At 39.6% G+C, this 18,997-nt stretch overlaps 2 protein-coding genes across 3 annotated transcripts in view; both read right to left on the bottom strand.

Annotated features, from left to right (window-relative positions):
- LOC135233677 (zinc finger protein 618-like) overlaps window positions 1–1,596 on the bottom strand; it is an 11,064-nt gene extending 9,468 nt beyond the window's left edge. Inside the window, exons 1-3 of the mRNA XM_064297481.1 lie at window positions 1,549–1,596; window positions 958–1,084; window positions 715–825 (exon numbers count right to left, since the gene is read on the bottom strand). Coding sequence (XP_064153551.1) covers window positions 715–825; window positions 958–1,084; window positions 1,549–1,596 — 286 coding nt within the window. The remainder of the gene's footprint in view (window positions 1–714; window positions 826–957; window positions 1,085–1,548) is intronic.
- Window positions 958–18,997, bottom strand: LOC135265188 (zinc finger protein 618-like). Of its 2 annotated transcripts, none has more exons than XM_064354574.1 (7): window positions 18,674–18,997; window positions 7,298–7,553; window positions 4,425–4,502; window positions 3,504–3,548; window positions 2,678–2,767; window positions 2,283–2,361; window positions 958–1,049 (listed from the first exon to the last, which is right to left on the bottom strand). In XM_064354574.1, the coding sequence occupies exons 2-6, from the start codon at window positions 7,524–7,526 to the stop codon at window positions 2,306–2,308; spliced, it is 498 nt and encodes a 165-aa protein (XP_064210644.1). In that variant the 5' UTR covers window positions 7,527–7,553; window positions 18,674–18,997; the 3' UTR covers window positions 958–1,049; window positions 2,283–2,305. The 2 variants fall into 2 exon arrangements, with proteins under 2 accessions (XP_064210644.1, XP_064210645.1); XM_064354575.1 differs by having other exon boundaries at window positions 18,878–18,992.

Raw genomic sequence — 18,997 nt, 5'->3', positions numbered from 1 at the left:
TCAAAAACGATGCCTATTTTTGGCTGCTTGGCTACAACTGACCCTCTCTGGTTAACTTGCTTTGAAAATAACTAACGGTACTACCCCTTTCTGCTGAATGTCTCTTCATCACACTCACACTCAGTGTTGATAATGTTCAATCTGAGTGAATTTAAACACTATACAGCTGCCTCATGTCCCTACACTTCCTCTGACCTATTTATAAGACAGAGACAAACTTTAAATAGACTGTAATGACAAGCACTTCAGCCCATATTTAAAAAGACACTCAGGCAGAGGAAGAGAGGGGGGAGAAGAGAGATAAAAAAACAGTATGTGATAGAAAGAGAACAAATATCCCAAAAAGAAAGAGACAAATAAATTGATGGCACAGCTATTTTGTATGAGTTACTGCATGGAAACTAACACTTGTGGGCATGAACTGTTGTATCTTTGACAGATTTAATGTCACTTTGTTTTCTTTTTTATTAAAAAAAATTGTCCATCTATTTCAGATGAGTGTTGAAGAGATTTTCTACACAAAACTAAATAAATTTTGCATAGTTCACTTACAGGCACTAATCTAACTGTGCTGGTCCCTAGCACACAGGCACTAACTTAATTGTGCTAATGTTAATGCACACAGGCACAAATCTAACTGTGCTAACACTGACTGCACACAAGCACTAATCTAACTGCGGTGTCAGTCAAACTGTGGTATCATGGTGCTTTTACCTGTTTGGTTGTGTCCTGATTTTGGGTGCCCTGATTTGGGGGTTACATGTTTACTGACGTCCGCGCTACGTTGTTGTGAACGAGGAGACTGCATGTCACGGAGCGAACGATCTGCACAAAAAAAAAAAAAACAGATTCACTCAATTTACATTCTCAAAACATTATACTTCAATTCATTTACATAATCCAGGTCTGTTGCTAAAATCAAAACGTAGCGACAGATGCCTCAGCTTGGACACCTACTTATGGGGGTGTGAAGGGCCACATGCTCCTGGTAGGGGTTGAAGTATTTGTACTGCTTCCCACAGTACTCGCACACATAGCTCCCAGTTTCTGTGGAGAGACAAAGCAGTTCATAACGACAGGCTTTCTGGGGGAAAAAAATTACCTATGAATGTATTTCAATTGTTTTTCAGATTGAACTACAAAGCATACTTTACATAAACACGCCATCATTTCATTGCAATAGAGGTTACATTATCATTTAAACTAAACAACAAATTAAGAGACTGGAATAATGAGAATCAGCAATGCCTGCTCGATGTTGCATTACACAATAACCGTTTAATTCTATGCAGCCTGTGTGTCAGGTTCACAGCTATAGCCAAGACACCATGCACCTGCAGAACTATACTCGCCAGGTTTAGGTTTATATTATATCCAGAAACCCCATTAACAAAAAACCCAACCGATCAGCAGAAACGATTAACCATCTGCACCAATCTAAATAAAGCTTTCCGACTTATTTTTTTCCCCAGTTTGATTCGCATGTGTGTTAAAACAGCCGGCCGGAAATTCCCTGCTGGAATATTCCCAAGGAAACCCACAGGGGACCTTCCAGGGGTCGTGAGGAATACGAGCCGGCCCGGGGATGGCGATCATTTTACATTATGGGAACATGCAGGCATTTTCAATATTGTCTGTATCTGTAATTACACCATTAATAACCTTCCCTGGACAAGGAGTTCAGATGTCTGCACTGTGTTTTACAGCCTCTTAACAAATCGAGGTGCACACAAACCCAACATGCTGGTAACCACAGGAGCAAGGCAGAACTAGAGTAAACCACAAGGAGATACAGAACCCACACGTGATGCTTCCATTGTGTGGCAACACTTCAACCACACCGGTCTTTGAAAGGAAACTCTTCATTTGACTGTATAATAACACTCCTAACAAAGGCACCTAGAAAGCACCAGGACTGAGAAACAAGAAACAAGAATTAAGGCTCCACAGACTGAGTAAATACTGGAGGAACTACAAATGGAGTCCAAAATTCAGGAAACTGGTATACTGGATATCAGGAAATTCCTTAAGGGCTATACACGTCTAAGAGAGTCCGTTTGTGAATGTCTTTCACAGACACTGTTGGCTGTGTTTGTGTGATGTAATCCCAAAGATAACGTCCTTAAATTTCAGTACAAAATCACAATGCATGGACTCCATTTCCAGCACTGACACCGGAGAACAAAAATCACATCCTGGCAAGCCAGTGTTTATAAATCCTATGAACAGCTGTAAAACTCCTTCACTAAGTTCACACTCGTTCCCCATATTCTTGGTAGTAGACAGGCCTCTGGTCCACTGAGGCTCACTGCTCTTCATCTTTCTGGTCATCCACTGGTATGACAACCTGGTCATAGGGGTCTGGGAGGGAATTTAAATAGAAAGAGATCAAGGAAACAGACAGGAAGTGGCCCAGGAGACAGACAGGAAGAGGTTGAGACAGGATGAGGAGAGGGACGCAGTAAGTAGACAGTAAGACAGATAGAAAGAGGCTAGGGAAACAGGAGAATAGGGATATATACAGGAATAGGTCAGAGAAAGAGACAGGAAGTCAGGGGTAGAGACCAGGTAAGAACTCAGGGTTTTAGACTTTTTCCAGTGAAAGAGGAAGCCAATCGAAAGTTGTCTGTAGAAACCCATGTGGATTATTGAGCTATAGAAAGGAGTGGGTGGGTACCATCAACAGCGTGCAGATCCCGATGCTCCTGAAAGCAGCTGTAGTACTTGTACTTCTTTCCACAGATATCACAGGCATATCGGAAACTGCCTACAATGAAATAGAAAAACAGAGAATGCACAACTGTCTGAAGTCTGTATCCTGCTAATGAACATAGCTTATAGCCTGGGGTCTCCTTAGCCCTTTTATGATGGTATTCATCTTTAACCACTTTAACCACCAAAATTTTAAATTTAACCACTCCATAATATTCCCAGAATCATGTACCAAGTCATGTAATGGTTTTACCCCACCTGCAAATTACAACTAGGTGTCACAGTGACATAGCATCAACCTTCACTATAATTCACACTCAGTTTCTTTCAGAAAAACTACAAATGGTTAATTTCAGAATTTTCAATGGCTGTAATAACACAGCGCAATTTGCTTCTAAGAACAGAATCCATCACAGACATTTTTATTCTTCAAAGCCGCATACTCAGAGAAGTAGAGCGCTTTAACAGAAAGAGCAAACCTGTGTACAAAAAAATGTAATCATAATTTACAGGTAAGGTTTATCAACACAGTAGCAATGAACTGTGCTTGATCTTATACACAAGAGTTAATACGGGTTATTCCGATATGCTGACAAGCGGGTTTCACTGTATCTGTGAAAGAGAAACAACCTGTGTGGTTTGTAATTCTAGAAACTGAATATTTGCAATGACTTCATTTTTCAGGATCAGTATCCAATGGTAATCCGGCATTGGGAGTACAGACACAGTCATATCAGAAAGGAAACAGGAAGTGAGGGAGGGCTGGACGGACAGGCGGCTTTAGTACTCACTGTTGAGGGCCTGGGCCACGCCCTCTCTGGCACCACCCTCTGACTCTATGGGCAGGAGGAGGAGGTGGTCAACAACAAGCACAAAAAGCCCCTAAACAGACTCTACCGAGGCCAGGGGCCAATCAGGAACATTTTAGAGCAAAGTACACACTCAGCCATATTTAAAAACACCAAGAGAAATCTCCGCAATAACAATATTACTGTATCTGAGTCATATACATCCATCTCCCACCGTCTTCAGCACATGAGTACTGTGCACGCCTTAATGCCCATATTGGGCGAGGTCTAAACAAGCTCCAGCTCTCAAAAAGTAACACAATATTGTCAGACTATCCCTTCTCCCATGTTTATTCCTATTTCCAACTGTATGTTAGCAGAGGCTGCTACAAGGTTTTGGAACCCAGACAAACAAGAAGACAAAAAAAGAACAGTAAAGAAAGAATAATATGATTCTGCTGTCTTTGACTTTGAAGCCAAAAAAATTCTGTCTTACTTCTCATGAATATCACAGGAAAATACTGCTTCAAGCAGCAATTAAAGGGGCCAAGCACTCAGAAGTCACAAATACATATTGAAATGCAAAAAAACACATATACTGTATGCAAATTCCTAATGAGGTATTTAGTCAGCCAAAGAAAGTTTCAATAACTGATTTTTTTTCAGAATTTTTCAAAGGTTAAAATCTGTTGCCCTCCATAGCAGCATCTTGCAGTTAAATCGGACTAATTCTTCAGAGCTGTCCTCAGGATGGAGCTGCAAGTAGACTTCATCATTTATTAGCCTCTTGGTAAAAAACTACACCCACATGCAAATTCATAGGATTACTGTGAGCATGTTTTTAAGCTCAGCAACTTCGATGATATAAATTTTAAAGATATTTGCCAGTCCATGCTAGAATATAGAAATAGGGAGTGTTGGTACCGCTGTGTGCTCGAACGTGGGTCTGGTAGCAGTTGTAGTACTTGTATTTCTTTCCACATATTCCACAGACGTAGGATCCTGGGGGGGGGTACAGAGAACAGAGGTAAAATCAGTAAAAACACCTTAAAGCATACGTGCAGTCCCAAACCCAGCATGCACTTAGTGTCTCCATTTTATCGGTTTTCCTTTTTTTGGAGCTGCATCTAAGCTCAGGCCTACATACTCGTCTCAAATGCTTACCTTCAGGCCAATGACAACCAAAGACACTTTATTCTTAAATAGCCTTTTCAGTCTCAGCACATTTGGTCTAAAACCCTGAAAAAGGCTTGCTCCTGTAGACCAATGGGGCTGTGCTCCATTATGAATAGTGCTGCTATGTTGACAGTGCTATGACTGGTTGAGGGACATCACGGATATGTCACTCAAATACTGGACTGAAGCACAGGCAGCACGACCACCAATTTTTATTTCAACCTAATTACAAAGACTAATCATTACCAAGAGACGCTCGGTCTGACAGTCAGCGCACGCCATTATACTTGCCTTCCAAGATACAATATGATTAAATGAAATTCTATTTTTCGCTCCTCCAGAGTGAATAGAAATGGGGACATTTTATTGTACGTGCTGCAGAGCTAAGAGAGGAAGGATGTACGTCTCTCAACTGACTAATAATAGAGAGCAACAGCACCAGACAGATGCCATTATTTGGAGCTTCAATTGAGGCCTGACGACCGGATGATCACATTGATTAAAAAGGCGCGTGCCCCTTAGCTGACCCACAGACCAACTCAACTGAAAAAGCTTGTTTTGAGCCCCTTACAACAGAAATCTATAGAGCTGTCTGCTAGGGGCTGCAGCAAGATGTAAAAATATCCTGAAACCAGACTTCTGCATCTTCAGGAATTAGCAGGGATGTTAAAGGATGCCAGGTCCTCCAACACAACCTGCGTACATCAGCCTCTTCCTGTTCAGTGCCGACAGTAAAACTACAGCTCAGATAAACTACTGGCAGGACTAAAGAGAATACACAGTGTTCTGGCATCTGAAGAGAGAAGCTTCCAGGGTTAGAACAAAAGAAAAGAAAAACTGAATCTAAGAACAACTAAACCAACATTTGAAAAATGAAAAAAAGCAAAGCAATGTTCCTGTCTCAGAGAGAGGCCATCGCCTGTATATACGTTAGTGGGTGGAGGTAATGTACTGTTCTCCACATGGCGAAACAGCAGCGCTTTGGGGTCCATACTGTCATACACTCACTGTGCACCTGAGAATTACTGCAGTCTCCCCACCACATGCACCACCCCAGGAAACAGGAGACACGTAGGCCTAGGCATTATACATTTCTTGATGCTATGTAGGGATGCACAATAAAAATAATTACTATAGCCTGAAGCCTCTTTCACATGACAAGAACTGAATGCTGCCTCCAACGCCAAGTAAGGCTGTTCTTGCATGTTTACATCTGCCTGCATCATACAAAGCTGTAATGTGATTGGGCGCACTACGAAGGGTCAGCGTCAAACCAGATCAAAGTTTAAACTACCTGAACTCTGAGCATCACGACTGCAGTAATTTTGAGCTGTGCACTACGCCAGGAGTATTTTTGCTGCCAAGTCGGACATCAAAGCTTCCTCCATAGGAAACAAATGGTTTAGACGACAAGCATTTTGACACTGATCATGTGCGAGTAGTTAAAAACTTACCTCAGCTCAGAGTTATAAAAATATCTTTTTGCCTTAAAATATGCTGGCTACCTACACCTAACTAAACCAAAGTGGATTCTATTATTGCATTTACATTGTCCCGGACAGTAGTTCTGTTGGCACCAGTTCATTGCTTGGCCCACAAGTCGACTGGGTGGGTCTAAGATGTATTGAATGGTGGTTCAGGCTGGCACTCAGGCTATGCTACTTAAGCCGTCCTTCATGTCAATGAAAATAACTTTTCACAAATTTGTCATCATTGATGAAAACTCAAATAAATGTACAAATGGGCCACCTCTCTTATTGGATTATACAAATGCTAAAGTCCAATTAAATTACATTAAATTAAAAAATGTTCAAAATGGCCCAGTGACTACAGATTAAATGTAGTAATTGAGATAACTTTTTAAAAAATCAAATATACTGGATACACTAGCATCACTGTTGAAATGTATACATTTCCCGTGTCAAATATCTAATAGGGCTGTCAACTGTCCCCGAAATTGTATTTTGAATATCTTTTCCTAAAAAATAGAACTAAATATATTCAAAAACAATTTTATACTTATTGTTGAATACCAGTGGCGTCAACCAGTGTGCACATGTTTATCAGGATTGTTATGCACAACGATCTCCAGGAGGAAGAACAAAGCAGTCAGGCATGGGTGTTGGGATGCTGGTGCCTCCGAGCCTGCTGGACATCCATTTTGCTAGTGGGCCCTCGCATTGATAGATTTTATGTGATATCAAAGCTCACTTACTTTTTGAATATTCAGGAGAGATTATCTCCTCACTGACGGCTGGTTCAGAGATTTTGGCCACGGTGCTGCAGCTTTTGTGTTGGCTGGCTCATTTGTAAACAAATATCTACTTACAAAGGGAAGAAATTTATCACGGCAGTGCGATTACAAAAGGGCAAGGGATGTGTTTCGCCAGCGAAAAAGTTTGAAGGTGTGCAAATTAAAACATGCTGCGGTTTGTTTTTCATTCATTGAATGCTACCTTTTTCATTCATTAAACTCACTTTTGTGACATTCAAATTATGTTCAGATAGTTGCTCTGGAAGCCCTAACAAGTAAATAAGTACCAACATAAATAAAATGTCATGTTTGATGGCAGTGGTAAGCTCAGACAGACAGACGATCACTGGAGGGTGGAGGGGCCTACCCAGAGTCTGCGTGTTGCGGGACCCCCCGATGACCACGCAAATCTCTGCGGGGAGGCTGCTGTCTCCCGCTTGTCCATTGCTGGGTGTGGCCGACCCTGGCTCCGCCTTCCCCGCCGATGTGGGGGACCCCTGGGTGCCTGTCTCCCCCTGCTCAGAATTGGGGGTCTCCTGGACACTTCCAGATTCCCCTTGATCCTGCTCATCACTGGGTCCCTCCTGAGTGCTCATTCCTCCTATTATAGTTGGCCAGCGCACCTACAGCAGATAGGAAACGAAAGAGGACAGAGGCAAGTTCACATGACCACAGCAAGTGTCATATGACTACAACAGAAAGAGATGGTCATGTGACTAAAAAGCAGAAAACACTGAGAACTGTAGGCCACAGTATGTATTACAACTATTTATAGAGACAGGTCTTAATTCAGTGTCTTTTTTGGGAACGATTAGGTGTATCAGAGGAAGTAATCTCCTCTTCAAATCCTCCAGTACCAAATACAGTTACCGTTTAATATGGCTCTTCCTGTTCAACAGCCAGCTTTGCTTATATGTCTATAGCACTGACACACTAGAGGCAGGGACACTGAAAACACACAGCACAGCTAAGGTTTGTAAAATGAGTGGAATTTTATAGTGCCATTATATCAGAGAAAAACACAGTGAATCTGAGAACAACCAAAGAAACAGTTGGAAAATTAACACACTAAAGCAATGTTCCTGACCTAGAGAGATATGCCATTTTAATGCACTTTAAAGAGTGAAGATTCTGAACTGGATGGTACTGATTCCCCAAGGGACATCCAAAATAATACATTTTTTTTTGGAGGAGTGGGGAGATGAGTGGGGGAAAACAGTTTCACATTTAGAAGCATCTGGAAAAATATTTGATTGATCGTGGGACAGACTAAATCAAAATATACACTAACAAGTTGTGCATTTCTCAGGCAATAACACACCAGCACACAACAAAAGACCTACATACAGTATCAAGAAACCAGGTGAATACTAATACCTCTGTTGACTGTAAATATTCTGCATGGCTGGGTAATGTTGAAAGTGGTGACAAAGCCCTGTGGCTTTGGGTAAATTTGCAGGGAGAATTAGTATAATTCATAAGAGTGGGTGATTTGTGACATTTCAGATTAAAGGCCTTTTTAGAGGGCTGAAGCACTAACTTTGTTATGCATTAAGTTTGGCTGGGGACGCAGCCATCTGATATCCCATCTTACTACTTTCCAACATCTGCTGTAGAAAATACAGTATTCCCATAATACATACCTGCGCATACAGACAAATGTATTATTGGAATGAGGCTTGTGCTTAATATGTAGATTACATGCAAAAAAATCTACCATATTCAATAATAATCAATTGCTTTTTTATTTCACTATGTTTTTACAGTTTTGGATCTCACTGTAGAGCAGAAAAGACACATTCACATTCATGGAAGTAGACATGAGATTCTTATATTTTCGTACAGTTAAGGCATAATGCTTTTCTACTACTCTGAATTTAAATTAGGTTGGCAAATTAATAACATTTATTTCACATTGCTGAGAAAAAAGCAGTAATGATATTAACGACAAATTAAATATCAGTGAAATTTAGGGAAAAATTTGCAAACATTATTTCATACCCCAAATAATACTTGTAAAGAATCACACAAGAAGCACACACGCATACACTAACACACACACGCACACAAACACTTCTGAGAGTGGCCACACCTAACATTTTAAAGGTGGAATATTCTTCCCCAGGAGGAACATTTTCAGATCAGTGTGGCTCATACTGGGCAAATATCCAGGAGAAAATTAAGCTCAGGTAAAAATCACCTTATTATGACTCATTCGCTACCTGCAGTGTCCTTTAAAAAATAACTGCACTCACCGTTTCAGCCTGACTCTGCCTATTTAGAAAAATGCTTCCCGAGGTGGGTGGAGTAGGTGTGTCCATCTCATTTGCTTAAAGTATTCTCTATGCAGATGAATTTGTACAGCGTAGCTGCGCCTGGCTCATGAAACTCGCATCAAACTGTCATACTTGGCATTGAAGATCAAATATGAATCATGATTCAGCGATTACGTGGCCTATTTTTCTTCTTAAATGTTTTCAGAAATATATTTTAGTGGACTGTTTATGTTGAATATGACAATGTTTATGAACAGGACGCCATGTAGTTCCAGTTCAAAAACGTTGGGCCGAAACTAGGGATGGGTATGAGGAATGGACTGATCGACTACTCGATGAATACCTGTCTATGTACAATTATGTGTTAGAACTTATTAATTGGCTCCACTTATTAATTTATCATATGTAAAAAAAATAAGAAACGCATTAAAACTGATGATATTCTATGTGGGTATTGTAGTCTCAAAATTAAAATAAATAAATAAATGTTATTGATTCACAATGTAGCAGATCTACAAATAAAGGTAGTTCATGCACAAATACATATAGCCGAAGAACAAATAGATATAACTGACCTACCTATAAATGTAGCCAATCCGCAAATAAATGTAGTCAAACCATGAATAAATGCAGCTGCTTCACATTTGTGTATTGCCTGATGCTAGCATTTATTTGTAATGATAAGATTTTCTCAAAAATTCACATTTAGTAAAAAAATTCACAAATAGGTTTTTGTGTCTAAACCACCAATCAGATTTTATGTCATGTTTTTGTTAATGCCTACGCTGACCAATCACAGCACGCAGGATTGTGGAATCAGGATTGTGTTGTGTAGCACCAAGACAACCGCTCAGTAGTGGTGAGCAGACCAGTTCTTTTCACAGTATCGGTTCCTTCGAGTTGGTACATGTAAATGTATCGAATCTCTCAAGTTTTGATACTTTTTCTAAAAAATGGCGTCAGTTTCTCCGTGACACTCCGTTATAGTACATGCACGTTCGACAACTAGTGCTGCACACCCCACCCAACTTCTCTTCAATGCATTACCATTCATCATGTATAAGTTTACATTAATAAAGATAAAATATTCATTTTAATACAGTGATTCTGCATCCTACTTGTATGTAGGTAGGCTATGTAATCTCAATACGATGTTACAGAAATGTGACAGACCAATGATTTGTCGTTCTTTTTAAGGGGCAAGTAGCAGACGTCCTAGTTCAAAAGAATGGTTCATTCGATCTCGTTCAGTGAGTGCAGGCTCACTCATTGACGTCCTATAGTTCGAGACAATAGTTCATTCGATCTCGCTCATTCATTGGTTGTCCCATTGATGTCCTATAATTCGAGAGAATGGTTCATTCGATCTCGCTCGTTCATTGGTTGTTCCGCTTGCTATGCTAGTGCTGCGCCTACCGTAGCAGGCAGCGGTTTTGAGTGGAAAAATGCAGGGAGAGTCCGATTCAAGAGCACTCAGACATTCGACAGGCTGACCTGGTACATAACGGACACTAAAAAGAGTTGTTCAAAAAGATTTGTTTGTTCATTTTCGCCCATCACTACCGCTCAGTTGGGAAGACTGCTGTAATGGCTAACCCTTTGATCAACGAATGAAGCCTTTAAACTTTGAACCGTTTTTACCCGACACCAATCTAGCCAATCAGACGCTGGCAGCATTCCATTGTAACGGTCATATTAAAAAGTAAACGGACAAATTTGTGTTCAGCACCAATTTTCTTGATTGACATTTACATGACGTAGTGCTACCTCCAAAGAGTTACTCTGAAATCACGATTGGGGTGGGGCCAGAGTGGAATGCAGAAAGAAAATTTCAAACATTAGAGAGAAGTAAAAATCAATGAGGATCACAAGATTAAACCATTTGAAAAGTAAAAAATATAAGCATATGCTATATTTTTGCCAGAATGACTGTATGCTTCTTCGCTCACTGCACAGGTTAACACATGACCCAATCTTCAAAGAAGTGGCAAATTACGTAAGACTCAGTAGTTAGTGCTGTCCACACAGATGGTCATCACAACATTGGTGGACTTTGATAAAATGGTATGGAAAGAGCCGCAACAGTGGGCCTACATCACGCGGAAGTAGGCTATATTTAGTCTCAACAAATGCCAGTAGGTCCCAAACCCTTCGCCCATTACCATGCTTACAGGGAGCATGTCATTAGGTACCATTTTAGCAGTCAAATCTGTTGTGGTTTCAGCTGGACAGCTGTCACTCTGATGAGGTCTCACACGATGCGGTTTTGTGCTTGTTTGCTGTTATCCTTTAGCCTCTGGATGTTTGGTTCTTAGGTGAGTTAACATCATAGATGTCGATGTGTGGTATGCGAATATACTTTATAGCACAGATTTTGCACTGGACAGTGTTTCCATTGAGCTTTGAAAAATCACCCTCTCACAACCTGGCCATCTTTTCAACTGACGGTAAGTGAAGTGAATGACAACAAGCCCCACCCGCCACCTCTATTACCCATTCAGAGCAGTAGCCTAGATCATTTGGTGATCCTTCTTTTTAGACGCTTTAAGAATTTTTTAAAAAAGGGAAAAATTTTCAAAAGAAAAAAAAATGGACAAATTCTTCACATCCTTAGTTTACAGCTAAAAAACATCTCGAGTGAAACTGCTCTTTAAAGGACACTGAGCACAAACACACTGGTGATAATGCCCTACAGGGTTCCCTCTTTGTTCACCATTTTTCACAGAGATGTAACAAATGAAAGCAATTTAATTTCACAGAAATGGAAAACAAAGTATATATGAGAAAATCTGAAATCCATGCTGACACATCCATCAGAAATCCATCATGTTTTCTTTTTGTTTTTTTCTGCCTGCCATTGAATTTTTTATATTTTGCGCAAACACACCCCTTTTTAACACTGCCTTCCCTGCATCATAACTGGTTTTCATTTAAATGAAGGTATGAAGGCTACAGACTTTGCATCCTACCTTTAAAACAAAAAAACCTCATAAATCTTATCTGAGCATGGAAATACAAGGAATAAAAAAGTAATTTATGCAGGCCTATAACATTCAGCTGTCAGATGCAAAAAGCAGTTTGGGGGGGGGGGGTGCACATGGTCACATGCAGCATGCCAACGCTGTGTACTGACTGCAGAACAACCATTACTCTGCACTGACTGGCTAATTAATTAAAATGAAAGGTCAAAGGTCTCCGCTCACAGCATCTGATTTAAATGGATATGGTCCGCCTAACAGATGACTTCACCAGTGTCTCATACCAAGAGGTTTGACTGAGCTGTGACTAAAGCAGCCCCATGTTAAGACTGATGTACACTACCAGAGCTAATCTCTGAAAAAGTGCATTTCTCACCAAACTTCCCTTTTAAAATGGCAATGCAATGATACAGCTAAACACAATCTCAGACCACAGAGACATTTAAAAACCCTAATATGTGATCATGTGATAGATCACCAGACACCTTTCAGCAAAAATGGTTAGGGACAGGCTTGTAGGCTAATGTAGGGTCACAATGGCACAATGACACAATGTATCACAAGTATATTGTCCCCCTGTATGTGAAATGGAGTATGGCTTGTGATGCAAGACAAATTTCAGAGAAATCTGGTAATAAAGTAAAATCTAAAATCTAATCTGAAATTATTGCCAAATAAATGTATACATCTTCAAGAGCATACAGACCAATATGATATTAAAAAGAACAGAACGGTCGGAAGAGTAATCTATCTCTTTGCCCAAGCCTTTTGGAGCCAAATTAATGTATCCACTTAGCTTCTTTTGGGAAATTGCTGCCAAGTTTCAAAAACATCTCACTTGGCTTTAACACATTCTTACAGAAGCAAGCAATTTTCATTTTATATAAATGCCTCTTCATTTGACTGAGTGAGAATGACTGTCTTGCAGCTATCTGGTCCATAGAGATTAACTTGCCTAAAAGGAGAGTTTACAGAGTGCAAGGCAATGGGATATTATAAGTTGGCTCACTGATGGTCACAACATCTAGTTCGCTAACCGATCAAAATCTCAGGACCTATGACTGCTCCACCAAAATGTGAACTGAATCAGATATGTCATTATTTATGCTATGCACTCAGGTAACAGTCTACCCAGGGAAACACAGATCATCTCATCTAACAATAGTACCCAACTACCTATCAGCACAGCCAGAAATTATTTCAGCAATTCAAGAATGGATACTCTGCTGAACAGTCTGGCAGCAACACTCCTACACCATTGTAATCTGCAACCAACCTTCTCATCAAAAAGACCAAATCCATCAGCACAAACCATGGTTATACTAAGTATACTAAGATTGTACTAAACTACAAATGGACAGGTCGCCCATTTTCTATAAATCACTGGCTTTAGATGGTTTTTTTTTTTTACTCCCCCTCACCAACAGGACATTACCTGCTATGCATTAAAAACTATTTCAAAACAATAAGGAACCGTGCTGTTACCTTGGCAACCAAAAAAGAAAAAAAAGGCTAATGACTGCAAGAACCCTAGGGAATAAAAACAATGCATTTACCGTCGTTGTTTTTTTCCTCTGCTCTGCTACAGTACCATGGCAACCGTTAAATAAGGGGACTGCAGGCCAAATTAATATTTTACACAAAGCATAAAAGGGGTTAGGCCATAAAAAACGCAATGTGACCCCTGGAAAATACTCAAGACCGGTGCTTGGATTTTAGGAAAAAAAACATTCAAGCACATTTAGCCTTTTGAGCAGACAAACCAGAAACCCAGATGGTATTTTAAAAAGTGGATTTGGAAGAAGGGCAAAACGCAAATATTTTATCTGCACAAGCACTGACATTTTGTTTGCACACACAGAAAAAAATTAAACAAAAGCAATCAATCTCTGCACACCCTCATGGTCTTATGCTCTCACTCTCTCTCTCTCACACACACACACACACACACACACAGGGTTTGTCCAGCATTGAAATGTCTTAGGCGGGCCGCGTAATTGTTTCTTTTTTTCAGGCCGCCTAAGCCGCCTACGGGAGAAATCACGCAAAAAAAAAGAAACACCCGTAAAACAATTAGAAGTGGCCCCTGCATTTATTGGAACAATTTGGTCGTGACTGAAACTGCATTTCAAGTTTACGTGCAACTTTAGATAGGCTAAATTAACTTCAGTAGAATCCACTTAATTGCATAACAGAACGAGACAGTGGACTGAGAGTGCCGACAAGGGTCCGCTAATGACACGACTTTCAACAGAAACCGCCTAGCTTCGTAAATTTCAGTGGTTTCGTGTCTTTATAGGGCAAAATGTAGGCTTATTCACAAGGCATCATTATGCCACGTACTTGGACATTATTCCAAGAAAATATCCAAAATATGCGATAATGGTTCATGCAAATATGCAATCTCTTTACAATGGAATGAATGGGATATGGTTTGGGATTTGGCAATTCGATGCAAATACCTGAATTATGCGATAATCCGTAAATACTTCCATCCCATCTTACCTCTTTTCAAGTACTTGACAGCTGCTTGTTTAGACAACAATCACTGGCACAAGGTAAGACTAATATCAGCCGTTAAAATAACAAATAGTTATTGGTTGTTTGTTTGAACAAGAGAAGTCACCAGCGGTGCCAGAGAAGTTAATATGGCAATGTTCTGTATGTGACAGACCATGTGTCAGAGTGAATGCTTTTTTTTTGTTGCAAAGTTTAAAATTTTAAATACATTGTGAGTGGACTTTCATTGTTTTAAATGGATTTAGATGCTGCCAAAAAGAATTCCCAGACCCTCCAACAAATACAGAATTGTCAGCACTTCAGTAGGCCTACTTCTGTCATGGGCATTAAATTCGTTTTTTTAAAACACAAATTCAAATAAAATTTTATTTTCAATCTTCCCAAATGCTGAAAAACCTGTTTGTTCAAAATAGCTTGAGGCACTCAAAGCTCATTCAGTGAATATGGATCTGTTAAAAACACAGGGGAAAAAACTGTTGTTCACCATTAAGTGGTCCTGTAGTTAACAGCACTGTAAAAAGTAGCAAAACACATTCTAATTGCAATAGCGGCACAGCTCACCTCCACAGCTTTGCAGTACAGTATAAGGGACTACAAAATACAAAAATATGACCAATGCTTAGTATCCAAGGGGCCAGAAATAACACTAGATCACAGCACTGAAAATAATTCTCATGATATTACATTTTCCTCACTAAAGGCATAGAGATGGCCCTACTCCTCACTGGATGAACTCTTGAACCTGAGTGACCCTTGGACTTCTTAGAAAAGCTCACTGGTGCAAAAGAAAAAAGTCAACAAAATATATAGTGTGGTATTTAGGGGAAACCAGACACCAACATGAAAAACAGCACACCAAGAAAGCTGACACACACACACACACAACCTTAATCAGATATAAAATTTAATAAGAATAAAATACAAGACCCACAAGATCATCTGATACCAGATGACGCTCAACTTCATCACTTTCACAAGTAAACAGTCACTTCACTATGAGACACACGGAGAGACCACTACACAAACATTATGAAATGCTTTAAAAGAATATTGAAATACTGGCAATACGCCTACAAGATTACAGTTTTTTTTTTTTTTAAATAAAATGCAGTAAAACAGATGAAGGGAACAAACACAGCATTATAAACTGATGTTACTAGCAGTAAGAGAAAAGAAACTACTAGCTATAAGTGTATGTGTGTGTGTGGGGGGGGGGGGGCACTACATAAGCTAGATACAGAACAATGACATAATCTACATTCAGAGGTTGTTTCCATAGAAACAGGTCTTCTATATTCCACTGAGTTATTAACGGTCCAATACAAATATCAATCTCATTTTTTATATACAGTTTTACAGATATCGCAATAAATGGCTCAGACGCATGCCTATTTAACAGTGACTTTAAAATACATTTGAGAGACTACACATCTATTAAACCAAAAACCAATTAAGTCGCAAGTCACTAATAAAATTGAAAACCAGAATTTTGGGTATCTAGTACTGGTCAAGGAGAAAAATCAATGCATGATGCTTAAAATGTACCAAAACATTGAAAATATTATGGATAATCTTTTTTTCTTTTACTATTGGAAAGGTGCTTAAAATAGAAATGTGTCAACAGAAACTCCATAAACATATTTTCAATTTATATGTTAATGCTCCAAATTAAACTTTCATAGTGGTGGGTATTGAAAAGCAGATTTAAATTAGCCTATATGAAAATAAATCCTGAAAGAAAGGCCAAAATGAAAAATTCAGGACCGCGTGCATGCAGCCTCCTTCTAAGCCCTTACACAATTCAAGATTCAATTTTTGATGAAAATGAAAATTGCAGTGCAGACAGTAAAGCTGTTCTACTGTGACTTATGTTTCACTGAACAGAAGGAAAGCCTTTCCACAGCAGAAAATTCGCACAACCAGTCTCTAGCAGAGAAAACCTCGATCAGCCATCCAACCTTTCAAAGACAGGAGAGAAAACAGCAAACTGAAAACATTGGCCCATGTACCACGTACATCGTAGCACCGTAACCATGTTCCGTAAGTAGACCTCAAAACAGCTTAAGGTCAAAATGTGCTCTCAGACTAAACACAATTTTTCCACAGTCACGCATAAGGAATTCATTGCTACACTGTACCATATAACTATCATACATAGCTAAATTGCAATCAGAACATTAAGGTAATATAGCTGTATAAAAAGCCTACCTGTGTAGGTTTTCAGGTGGCAGATTACTGTTCACAGTACCAAAAGAGGGACCCTTTTTCAGGTTATATTCTTCCATTTATCAGAAAAAAGTGAAATTTCCAAGGGGAACATAAATTTTCCTCTGCTAGGTTCAATAGTGAATAAATTCTCACAAATGCAGCACATAGGGGAAACTGTAAAGTTCCTAGAACCTGTCGGCTCTCTTCACTTTCCCAAATTTTCCAAAACGCAGCCGCTTGTGTCCATGTAGTTTTCCACCAAAATTTTGGACATTTTGGACACACCCCAGAAGCACAGCTCAGCAGCATGGATTTTTACACAGCAAATAACTGACACCACACTGTTACCTTACTTTCTCGGAAATCAGTAGAGAGAAGCTACCATTTTCCACCATCCACGAAAGTGCGTAATGCCTTACACAGGCAGGTAAATGTTGGGGGAGACTGGAGGCACAGACTGCACCCCTATCACAGCTATACGCCATATACTGAACCAAACGATGTGAAATTCCAAACAGTTCGCCATGAGATTAAAGAAATGCATGTTCAAAAATTATCAAGGAAAGTTTTGTAATAAAAAGCAGTGTACCATTTTGTTAGCTGCAAACTGCTGTTGTATGAGCCTCTTTTAAATAGGCTGAAACAAGGAATTTCTTCAGAAAATTTGCCCAGCCTCTCAAAAGTCTCTTGCACCTTGGCCAAGAACACTACCTTATTTCACACACAGGACTGAAACCACAATAGTGAAACAAGTAATTAATGACAGTTAAATAAACAGTATCTTACGAAGTACATTAAAAAAACAGTGTGTAAGTGTGGCTCTGTATGTGTGCATGTGTGAGAGTGAGAGAGAGGCCTATATATACGTTAGTTCATTGCGTACTCAATAGAAGTTCTAAAGCTTCATTAAAGCTGCATATCATAATGATGAACAATGCCGTGCTGATAATCTCGATGTGCTACCATAAATGGTCTGAAAACATAACAAAAAATTCGTCACATCCTGCTTTTAGTTCATGCATGTCACAACAATGTGAAATTCGCTATGAAATGAGTTATATTTCCCCCTCAAGAAATTATAGGTTGGAGAAGGTTCAAATTTAAAACAAAAAAACTTAGTGAAAAAAAAAAAAAACATTTCTAATTTCTTACTTAGATTTTTTAAATTCCCGACAGATGGCGCCAATTTAGTATGAAATTACCTCTAGAAATCAACATTTAGTATCTTATAAGCCACAAGACTAAATTTCATAAAATGCTTTAATTAATACTCAATACTGTATCGAAATCGAAAATGCACTCGGTAGCACAAAGCCCCAGAAAAAAACATATGCTTTTCCATGCGCATACGGAATTTTCCATACGTTCATAAATAAGAACTCCAAAATTGTGGGGGAAATGCCAGTGAATATGGCCGCGCGTGCTTTTTGTGTTACCGATAGCGCTCCAATTACAGTAGCATTCCCTTCATGAGCTCTGCAGTTGTGCAAAGGGCAGAAAAACGTTTCCTAAAGTAGCAAGTGCTAAATACATACTGATACAAAAGTTGATTTCATTAAAGTGAACTGTAGACGGATGTTTTTACACACATAATTTGCTTTCCGTAGTTAGCTTACAATTCATTTATTCATTTCATGTGGCACATCAAAGTCGGGCGGCTGTAAAACTAACGCCAGCCCAGTGCAGCCTATGCAAGTGTGAAAAATTAAAAATCGATGTAAATCAGAAAAGGAGAGTACAATAACAGTGTTAGCTAGTTACCTCCCAAAAGGATGCGGCTCATGCGGTTAGGCTCGCGAGTGGTCTTCAGAAATAAACCTGGGCGGGCGGCACGAGTGTTTTTTGTTGTTGTTTGTTTGTTTTTAGAATTAAATTGATAACAAAGATGATTCCGACTTGGTTATCCTTATTCCCTAGTAGGAAAATCTATCTCCGTATCCATGAATGTTCTTCCGGGTGTGCTACCTCGAGCAGACGGACTGTCCAGCCGGTACAGGGCGCTGTTCCGCCGCTTGCAGTGTGTGTATGTTGCGGTGGAGAGGTGGGTACACACGTCCGCCATCATACAAGGGCAGAATAGCTGCT

This window comes from Anguilla rostrata, chromosome 10 (assembly GCF_018555375.3).
Source record: "Anguilla rostrata isolate EN2019 chromosome 10, ASM1855537v3, whole genome shotgun sequence".
NCBI lineage: Eukaryota > Metazoa > Chordata > Actinopteri > Anguilliformes > Anguillidae > Anguilla > Anguilla rostrata.
Note: the sequence above shows the minus strand (reverse complement) of the source record. Positions and strands in the feature narration are given on the sequence as shown.